At 39.4% G+C, this 11,323-nt stretch overlaps 1 protein-coding gene across 1 annotated transcript; it reads left to right on the top strand.

Moving 5' to 3' along the window:
- The first annotated feature begins 3,742 nt into the window (after positions 1 to 3,742).
- Positions 3,743 to 10,992, top strand: purbb (purine-rich element binding protein Bb). Its single transcript, XM_056466413.1, has one exon. The coding sequence runs from the start codon at positions 3,786 to 3,788 to the stop codon at positions 4,680 to 4,682; it is 897 nt and encodes a 298-aa protein (XP_056322388.1). The 5' UTR covers positions 3,743 to 3,785; the 3' UTR covers positions 4,683 to 10,992.
- Positions 10,993 to 11,323: the final 331 nt, after the last annotated feature.

Here is an 11,323-nt window from a genome sequence, read left to right as displayed (position 1 = left end):
GCGCCGTCTTGGTTTGAAATGGACGTTTCACCCAATCACAGAGCTTCTCTGTATCTGGGTGATTTTTTTTCAAGTTCCTTTTTTTCTCTACCTAACAGCGCACCAGTGTTGTGCGCACGCGCGCTGTAGTCGTCTTCATTACATTAAAACCGATTAGAAAAATGTATTATTTTGATGTATTGGGAATGTGTCGATCACGATCAAATATAGACCCATAAACTGACTGATACTGTGAACGTTCTGTTGCCAAAGCTACAATACATAACATAAATAATGTAACGGAATATGTTTGGTCAGTTATTTTATTTATTTAGATATCTTTATTATCAGCTCATTTTTATCTACGTCGTTTGGATACAATTGTGTAAACGCAGTTGTGTTTTTCGTCCATTTTACTGGCTTTAAAGACCACTTAGAGCAATTACACATAAGTTAAACTTGGTTAATAAACATAAACAGAGTGCTAAAACTGATATTTAATCCACGCAGTGTAATTATTTTAATCCTCTTCATTCTGTTCAACCTCTTTCGAATTCTTACCCGTTAACAGATTAGTGTTTTAATATGCCATTTTAAGAAATTTTCACAGTTAATAGCTGTGAAATGTCATTAAAAAATGGAGTAATGCGTTTTATTCTTTTGTCCACGTTGCGATAACCTTTCCATTGTTGTTCTTCTTACCTTAACTTCGTGCGCATGCGCGATGCGTTTGCCGCCTTTCAGAAGTCTACTTTTCTAAAAAATTGGCCATGAACGAATGAATCGCCTCAATAGTAACGTTAAAATGTACGTAAAACCACAATACGGAATAAAAACATGGATATAGTATGATTAAATTCATGTTCCTAGAGTAAAATATTGAAATAAACAATGTTTAACAAAATACCCTCATCCAAACTTAGGCTCCTTAATGTTTGATTGCTTGTTCATGCATTCATTCATTTTCTTTTCCCTTTATTAATCTGGGGTCGCCACAGCGGAATGAACCACCAACTTATCCAGCATATACGCAGCGAATGCCCTTCCAACTGCAACCCATCACTGGGAAACATCCATACACACTCATTTGCACACATACATACACTGTGGACAATTTAGCCTACCCAATTCACCTGTACCGCATGTGTTTGGACTGTGGGGGAAACTGGAGCACCCAGAGGAAACCCACGCGAACACAATGAGAACATGCAAACTCCACACATAAACGCCATCTGACCCAGCCGAGGCTCGAACCAGCAACCTTTCTGCTGTGATGCGACCGCACTACCTACTGCGGCACTGCGTCGCCACTTGTTTGCTTGTTGTAAATGCTATTTATAGTAAATATAGTGTTTTTGAACCACACTATAGTGGAGTACTGGAATCAATGTGTTGTTCCGGTTCTACAGATATACAAAAAGTAGTACTACAAACAAATCACCCAATAGCCGACTAGTTTTCTACAACTATAAATATTACTACAATGCACCACAATAAAAGTACACTACAGTATTTATTACAGTTTATCCTTTCACAATAGTTAATACTGTGCTGTAATATTCATTAACAAACATAATATATAGCCTACTGTAGCCTAGACTTTATGGTTTAACACCACTGTAGTGTTGACTATAAAATGACTACATTCTTTGTGTGTTTTGGAAATTGATTTTTCTGCTTTTGTGTTTCAGAAAGAAATAATTCCCAAGACAAAATGTAAGTGAAAGATTAATATATGGATAAAGAACGTTAATTCATCTAAACGCAACTAAAAATATGATTACCATATCTGTTGTTATACAAAACACCAACCCAAAGTGACCAAAATATCTCGATTTCCGCCAATCCATTCATGATGTTTGAAAAAAGCTTTAAATTTCAGTACTTGTTTACACATATGAGTGATGCTGGTTTAAACTTAAGCTTAAAATATGTATTTCTCTTCATTTTCATTTAATTTGAAAACAGTAAATGTAAATGCTGTGTTTATAATTATATTTAAATTCATATTTTTTATTAATGTGAACAGTGTAGAGAAATAAAAACAGCTCTAAACAAATATTGTGTGTCCCTATTTTTAACCTTTTAGTATCTTACCTCATCCTTTTGACTCTGCTGGTGGCTGTCATGTATGTCCAAACATAAGCAACAAATACACCATGACACTGCATGTGTAAGATTGATTAAGTCTGTTTTTTTATATAATATTGCATATGTAAGTGACTTTGGCATACAGAAGTATGACAGTGTGTGTTAATGTGGTCATAGCCTTAGTAAAGAGTATTTATGATTCAGACAGTGAGTGTGCAATGAGTGATAAACTGAGTAACTGATGGATTCAATATATAATATACCTCCTAATATACAAATGCTCATCTAGCCTAATGACTTCTATATTTGTTTGACTATTATAATTATGCTATGATCACTCCTAGTTTCAGAGTGCTTTGTTGACTATCCCTAAAGCACAGGGCATTCATTAAAATAATTTACAATCATTAGTATAAACAAAACATTAAACACAACTGTTTAAAATGGACTGATTTATGCATTATTTTGCCTGAACAGCTTCTATATCTTATTATTCATCATGTGCACAGCGCTTTTTTTCCTTATGTCGCACTGACCTCTGGAATTAATGACCGACGTCACGTTTGACGTCATCGCGCATCCAATAGTGGACGTTCAGCAGCTGATCCACGATCAGATTTATGAAGCTCATGCTAATCCAAAGACTGGAAAAACGGCTGATCCTGGGTCAGATCTTAAACAAGGCCATGCTGAAATATATTCGCATATATAATTTATATTATAGTATATATAGGAGGTAAAAATATAAATAAAAATGCCATGGGAATAAATTATATCTCATATTAACTCATATTAACAGTAGTATCTAATACATGTGCCGTTATAATTAACAGATAGGCTAGATGATTGTACATATTTTACTATAAGAGATCAAATTTTATTTAAGAAAACATATATATATATATATTATTTTTATTAAAAAGTTTGTTTCTCAGTTTTTTTATACTGTTTAAATATAAAGAAAAACGCCAAAATGTCCATCAGTTCTCCTTCAAAGCTTGAGCCGAGCTCCAGAAGGACAGGAAATGCCTGCGCACGGCTGGGAAACTGTAGAAGGGATACAGCTGCGGATACTCACATAATTCATATAACACTGTACAACAATAATTCATATTTTTACATCACTGTGATGGTTGGGTTAAGAGTTGGGGTAGGGGTAAACATTATTAAAATACAACTTGGGTAATTTAATAAATAATATAAATAATACTTAAATTGACTGTTTTTACATTACTGTGATGGTTGTGTTAAAGGGCCGGGGTAGACGTTAATAAAATACAATTTAATGCATAATTTAATTAATAATGTGAATATAATTACTGTATTTATATTACTGTGGTGGTTGGGTTAAGTTAGACATTATTAAAATATAATTTAATTGGTAATTTAATCAATAATAAGAATAATACTCGGTATAATTACTGTTTAACATTACTGTAACGGTTGGGTTCACCCTCGCATAGACGTTAATAAAATACAATTAATTTAATAAATAATAATTCTCCTTAACTTCCGGCCACAGCTGTATCCCTTCAAGCAACAACCCGCACGGGTCGGGCGGAGGAATCGTCACTGACCAATGAAAAGCGAGGGCTCCGCTCACACGCTCTGGCTGACAGGCGCGCAGACCAATAGAGACGCAGGAGCGGACCCGAGGCCAGTGCAGCGTATCCGCGCTGGTGTGTGTGAGGGAGAAGCTGCTGGAGGTGCTGAAGATGGCGGATGGAGACAGCGGGAGCGAGCGCGGCGGCAGCAGCAGTGGCGGCCTCCAGCACTTCCAGCGGGAGCAGGAGACGCAGGAGCTGGCCTCCAAGCGCCTGGACATCCAGAACAAGCGCTTCTACCTGGACGTCAAGCAGAACGCGAAGGGCCGCTTCATTAAGATAGCGGAGGTGGGCGCCGGGGGCTCCAAGAGCCGCCTGACTCTCTCCATGTCCGTGGCGGCGGAGTTCCGCGACTACCTCGGGGATTTCATCGAGCACTACGCCCAGCTGGGGCCCAGCAGCCCGGAGCAGATCGCGCAGTCCTCCGGGGGGGATGATGGAGGACCGCGCCGGGCGCTGAAGAGCGAGTTTTTGGTGCGAGAGAACCGCAAATACTACCTCGACCTGAAGGAGAACCAGCGCGGGAGGTTCCTGCGCATCCGCCAGACCGTCAACCGTGGACCGGGCTTCGGCGTCGGCGGGGGAGGCGGGCCGGGAGGCGGCGTGCAGGCCGGACAGACCATCGCGCTGCCGGCGCAAGGATTAATCGAGTTCCGGGACGCGCTCGCGAAACTGATCGACGACTACGGCGGAGAAGACGAAGAGCTGAGCGGGGGTCCCGGAGCCGCGGGGGGCTACGGGGAGCTCCCGGAGGGCACCTCCATCATGGTGGACTCCAAGCGCTTCTTCTTCGACGTGGGCTCCAACAAATACGGTGTGTTCCTGCGGGTCAGCGAGGTCAAGCCCAGCTACAGGAACTCCATCACCATCCCGTTCAAGGCCTGGGGGAAGTTTGGAGGAGCCTTCAGCCGCTACGCCGAGGAGATGAAGGAGATCCAGGAGCGACATCGCGATAAGATGTACGAGCGCAGAGAGGAGTCCGAAGGAGAGGATGTGGACGACGACTGACCGGATGAGCGGAACAACAAGTGCATGAACTCCAATAGCCTACTAAAATATTGATGGGACAGAAAAGTAGATCTGTGAAGTCTCTGTGGTGAGGGTTTGGGGAGGGGGGGTCTGTGTTGGAGCCCTGAGGATGGGGTCTGATTTATTCCTGATGCTGCCCGGCCCTGTCAAACCAGCAAGTTTAATTGTCTTTCCTCACAATTAAACCTTTGTTACATCCGGCTGCTGAATTTCTACAAGCGGAACATGTGTGATCGAACCAGGCGACGATAAGGGTGCATTACTGTCCAACATGTGTTTTCACAGGGGAGATGTGTAGTATATATATTATATATAGCGTCACTGGTCTTCATGGTGTGTAGGCAGCATGGGACTTAAGCAACCAAAAGTTGTGTGTGTGTGTGTGTGTGTTCAGATTATTTTATAGTAGATGTTCCCTAAGTTATTCTGTTTGGGTTTGCGTTCACGCATCGACACACGACTTTGAATGAGTGATGGTTTTGGTTTGACCGCTGGTTTTGTGTTGATGGAGATTTTTAAAACACCAGTTCCTAAAAGAGGCGTTAGCTATTTGATGGAAATAATAATTGATATTATGGACCGTGAGATATTTTGGTTTTGGGGTCAAATATGACAAGCTTTGTCTGTTTTTTGTTTTGACTTGGGTCCAAGTCTCCTCTGAATATTGATGTGTGATATTAGTTATTATAGAGGACAGAGCTTTGCGGGTGAGTGTATTTTCACTCCATCCCCTTCTGTGTTGTGTTTTTTTAATGTAAGATCATTCTTTATGAGAGAATAAGTAAATAAACCAGCATATTTTTGAATACACAAAGTACAAATTATATATAAACTACGGAATTATTAAAGCTTGAGAAGCTAATTTTGTAAAAAAGTAAAGCTGGGATTTGAAGATCGTCCAGTGTATTTGTTTTGTGAAAGAGTATAGCATCATATATGAGATTACCCCCCCAATCTCCTCCCGCAATCCTTTGATTTTACAGCACGCACCTCATTATGTTTTCTTTATATGTGATTAATATGGACGGCTGAAGGGGACACGATTCAGAATACATCAAATTACATTAATTTGGATCTACAGTTTGACCATATCAATGCATCAACCAGCACAACAGCCAATCAGATTGCTGTATTTGAGCATATTTGCATATGCATATGAGCAGATACAGTGTTTAATCAGACTGATGTCCACATACGCAGTCATAAAAACTGCTGTCAAACTGTTTTCAAATAAAACACGTGCAGACACATCTGGCCTTCCATAAATACCATACATCTTGCGAGTCCCATTTCTGCGCATGGCCGTCCCACGTTTGCCTTTTAATTTAATTTATTGCTTTAGTATCTCCAGCTATATATATTATCGCCATTTTATTGTTTAGCCTGTCACCAAAACAGAACTATTCTAAGAATAAGCGAGTAGACCAGTGGGTTATGATGGAGAAAGATTGATAACGTTGAGAATTTTTCATCCATGCACTTTAGCAATTACAGAAACTGCGATAAACTGGTGTCCATGAGGAAAAACAAGCTTATATTCATGTTTGAGAGCAGCAGCCTCCTTTGGGTTTCTATATTGTTAAAGAGACAGTTCACCAAGAAATATTCATCAAGTTCTTTTATTTCCTGCTGACCACAAATCAAGATGAGAATAACATTATAAACCGGTAGCCATTGACTACTATAGTAGGGAAAATACGACTATTAAAGTCAATTGCTACTGGATTTTTTCTGAATATCTTGATTTGTTTCCGACAGAAGGAAAACTCAAATAAGTAGAGAGTAATTCAATTATTTTCTAGTGTGAACTGGCCCTTTAAGTGTTGAATAGCAGCTAAAAGGCATTAGCATGGAGTCTGTTCTGTGATGAAATATCAGCGACTGGTATCCAGAATGGCTGCAGGATGCCAATCTCTGCACTTCCAGGCCTGCAGCAGCTGTTTCTCCTCAACAGCGAGCTGACTTCGCAGGCCGGCTATTTTAATGCGAGGTGTGTGAGCATTCCTGCGCTGCCGGCTGCAGATTCAGCTGTGCTGTGTTGAGGCACAAGAGGCTGATTGTTGGGCCGTCCGCATGCCTCTGAAAGCACGATTACATCAGCAGACTGCGTTTACTGCACGTGACAGTAGCGTATGCTGGAGAAAACCCTGTCGTTTGATGCATTTCCGGCCAGTAACCCTAAAATACACCCTGAGTTGGAGGGCTGAGATGATCAATTGTTGCATTGCGATTCCTGAGATTTTCTGAATGCATCGCACTGCAATCGATTCTGGGTTTAGCTTTAACAGCAGATGACTCTGTAGGTTGTGTTTTGAACAGCAGATGGCGCTCTAGGCTAGTTTTTGCCAGCAAATGGTGCTAGAGTTTAACAGCAGACAGTGCTCTAGGCTAGCGTTTAAGAACAGACGACGCTCTAGGTTAGTTATTACCTACATATGGCGCTAGTTTTAAACAGCAGACGGCGCTCTAGGCTAGTGTTTAACAATTGACGGCGCTCTAGCCTAGTGTTTAACAACAGACGACGCTTTAGGTTAGTTGTTACCTACATATGGCGCTAGTTTTAAACAGCAGACGGCGGTCTAGGCTAGTGTTTAACAGCAAATGGCGTGCTAGGCTAGTATTTAACAGCAGACGGTGCTCTATGCTAATGTTTAACAACAGACGATGCTTTAGGTTAGTTATTACCTGCATATGGCGCTAGTTTTAAACAGCAGACGGCACTCTAGGCTAGTGTTTACCAGAAGATGGCGCTAGTTTTAAACAGCAGACGGCACTCTAGGCTAGTGTTTACCAGAAGATGGCGCTAGTTTTAAACAGCAGATGGTGCTCTAGGCTAGTGTTTAACAGCAAACGGCGCTCTAGGCTAGTGTTTACCAGAAGATGGCGCTAGTTTTAAACAGCAGACGGCACTCTAGGCTAGTGTTTACCAGAAGATGGCGCTAGTTTTAAACAGCAGACGGCACTCTAGGCTAGTGTTTACCAGAAGATGGCGCTAGTTTTAAACAGCAGATGGTGCTCTAGGCTAGTGTTTAACAGCAGACGGTGCTCTAGGCTAGTCTTTAAACAGCAGATGGTGCTCTAGGCTAGTGTTTAACAGTAAACGGTGCTCTAGGCTAGAGTTTAACAGCAGATGGCGCTCTAGGCTAGTGTTTTAATTGCGGATGGTGCTCTATGCTAGTGTTTAACAGCAGACGACGCTATTTTTTTAACAGCAAACTGTGCTCTATGCCAGTGTTTAACAACAGACAGCGCTCTAGGCTAGTTTTTACCAGCAGATGGCGCTCTAGGCTAGTGTTTAACAGTAAATGGTGCTCTAGGCTAGTTTTTACCAGCAGACGACACTCTGGGCTAGTTTTTTGGGCACTTTAGACTAGTCATGTACTTTAAGTGGTCAGATGTACTTGCTTTTTTAACTTTACTGGTGATTACATAAGAAATAATTGACTTATTCTGGTTGAATTATTGCAAGATAATGCTTTGTTTTCCAATAATTAATAGTGGATTATTGCGCTTCTCTGCTAAATCCACTGTTCAGATGTTGTATACGAGACATTTGTCAGGTTTCTAGTGTCCTCCAAAGCCTTCTGCTGTGTTTTGATGTGATTTTTGACTGTTGTAGCTGTGAAATCACTGAAATCATGCAGCGTCTTGATATGGAGCTGTAAACCTGCCGGAACTACTTCAGCTATGCGTTTATCTCAATATAATGGCACACCTTAGAGTGCTTCTCAGCCAATCAGAATCCAGCGTTCAGCAGACCTGTAGTATATAGTGTACAGCTCGATCTGCTGGTTATAACTAAGCTCAGAATCGCAATGCATTGAGCAAAGCGCGTCGCTGCTGCAGCTGTTAGCGTTTCTCCACCTGTTCTGCTAAACATTTGCTGCTCCGCTAAACTGAGCGTGTGTTGGGGACTCCAGGGAGGCTAAGCTGCTCTCTATACAGTGTTTTCAGATCATGTGTGTGTGTTCATTCTGATTGTACGAGTCTTCAGGACTAACACTGAATGTGTCTCGGTGAAGAGGGTTTGTTTGAGAAAGGCAAATGACCGACTAATAAGCCATTTAGATGTGTTTCTCTCTTCACTTAGAGGTTTGCACAGGGGTCAAAGATGGAAACGGGTTTTCCAGCATCAACATTAAATCTTTTATTTATTTATTAGCAGAATTGTCATTACTAATATGCCACTGAGCGCAACAATACATGACCCAACACACTGTATGGGTCAAAATGATTAGATTTGTTTTATTTTAATTCCACAAACTATTTAAATATTTAGTAAAGATCATGGTCCAGGAAGACATTTAGTAGATTTTCTACTGTAAATACATCAAAATGTCATGTTTGATTAGTAATATGCATTGCTAAACACTTCATCTGCACAACTTAACTATTTTCTCAAGAACTCTCAGATTAGATTATTAATTTCTCTGACAAATATTGTCAATAATAAACCATCAGTGGACAGCTTATTTACTTTATTTGACTGTGTTTGCGGTCACATATGTTAAAACAGGACTCATTTAATGACATATTATATTAACATAATTTACAGGTCACCAAAAACCTCAAACTTGAAGAAAATTGTTGTATTAAATGCAAACTAATTTATCTGATCACTTATTATTCAATGTATTTAAACAAGTCCAGCTCTGTTTAACAATTATGATACTGAATGACTGATCTCATGCACATATTTTCACAAAACACAGCCATTTCATGTCAGGTTGTGTGTGTGAAATCACTTTAGTTTATTGTATTTGGTGCAGAAACCATCTTTGACCCTCCTGCATTAAATCCCTCTCGGCTGCTAAACGTCAAATGAAAATCGCAGCACTTTTTATTTCATTTTTATCCATTAAACACATTGAATGGGGCACAAATCTCTTGCAAAACACCAGAAATGGACTTTCTTTCGACTGAACTTGGCTGTGGCTATTTTAGATGTATTATTAATATATATATATATATATATATACAGTTGAAGACATTAATATTATTGTTATTGTTCAGATATTTCCCAAATTACATTTAACAGCAGTATTTCATGTTATATTTTGCATCTGGGGGAAAATAGATTTATTTCTTTCAGGTTTGGTTGGAATAAAAGCCATTTAAACTCATTTTTAAGGTCAATATTATTAGTCCCCTTAAATATATTTATATATTAGATTGTCTACAGCAGTGTTTCCCAACCCTGTTCCTGAAGGCACACCAACAGTACACATTTTCAACCTCTCCCTAATCTAACACACCTGAATCAACTTATCATAACATCAGAAGAGACAGAAAAGGGAGACACCCAAAATATGTAGTGTTGGTGTGCCTCCAGGAACAGGGTTGGGAAACACTGGTCTACAGAACAAAACACAGTTGTTAAATTACCCTAATTAACCTAGTGAAGCCTTTAAATGTCACTTTAAGCTGAATACTAGTGTCTTAAAGAATATCTAGTCTAATATTATTTACTGTCATCATCGTGAAGATAAAATAAATCAGTTATTAGAGATGAGTTATTAAAATAAAGTGTTTAAAATGCTTAAACCTGTTAAAGCTCTTGGGAAATGTTTGATATTTAATATGATATTGCCTTCAGCTGTCTATATATGTATATATGAGAGTATATTTGTGTTTTGTTTTCGCCTTATTGTCACTTAAAAATGTAAAACTTAAAAAAAAAGCAAGCAAGCATTAGGGACAGGAAGCAATACTCATCCAGAGGGGCGGGATAATGAGCTCATTTCCTGTCAGGCTCTTCACTATTGGCAGATTGGTCTTCCTGTTTGCTGTGGTGTGGATTTGTGCAGTTGTGTGGGGCGTTTCAGATCAACAATACCTCTGTACAGACCGGCGAACTTCTACAAGAATGTTCACCCGAGCTCTTAACAGCATCCATGTGTGTGTGTGTGTGTATATGTGTGTGTAATCGTACGCACAACAGCAACAATCCGGTAGCTATATTTTGTTCAGTGTATGATATGTGTCCGGCAGAGGTGTCAGAATGCCCTTTAAACTCAGGTTCTTGGCGTTCTCGGTATACATTAATATCTATATATTTGCTCCTTTTTCTGTGTGTTACTTGACTGAGCGCTCAGCTGTCAAGAGCTCAGGTTTCAGATACTCTGCCTGTCTCCGCCCACACACTCTCTGGACTGCCAATCAGAACGGCAGCCTGCCATCGCTAAACCCCTCCCCCTTTTTTTCTCTTGGAGATTTACAAGTCTATATTTAGAAAATGCTATGTATGTTTGTAACAGAATAAAGGACATTATAAATGATGGAAAGCAAACGTAGTGGCCTGCTGGTGTTTCATGTGTGTTATTTCTGTGTGTGTGTATATATATATATATATATTTTTTTTTTTTTTTTCATTCAGAAATATTAAGTTTAGTAATATTTAACTTTTTTAAAAAATGACAGTATTTTTATTATTAACTTTTAATCACAATTGTAAATATTTGTTTACATTTTACTCTATTTTAATTGAATGTAATGTATTTTTTCAGTTAAAGTTTTTAATAATACATATTTTAACAGTGTGTTTATATTATATTATTTATTCAGTGTTATTTTGGCCATATTTATATATTATTATAGTTTTTAATTAATATAATGCACGC

This window comes from Danio aesculapii, chromosome 10, assembly GCF_903798145.1.
Source record: "Danio aesculapii chromosome 10, fDanAes4.1, whole genome shotgun sequence".
Lineage (NCBI taxonomy): Eukaryota > Metazoa > Chordata > Actinopteri > Cypriniformes > Danionidae > Danio > Danio aesculapii.
Note: the sequence above shows the minus strand (reverse complement) of the source record. Positions and strands in the feature narration are given on the sequence as shown.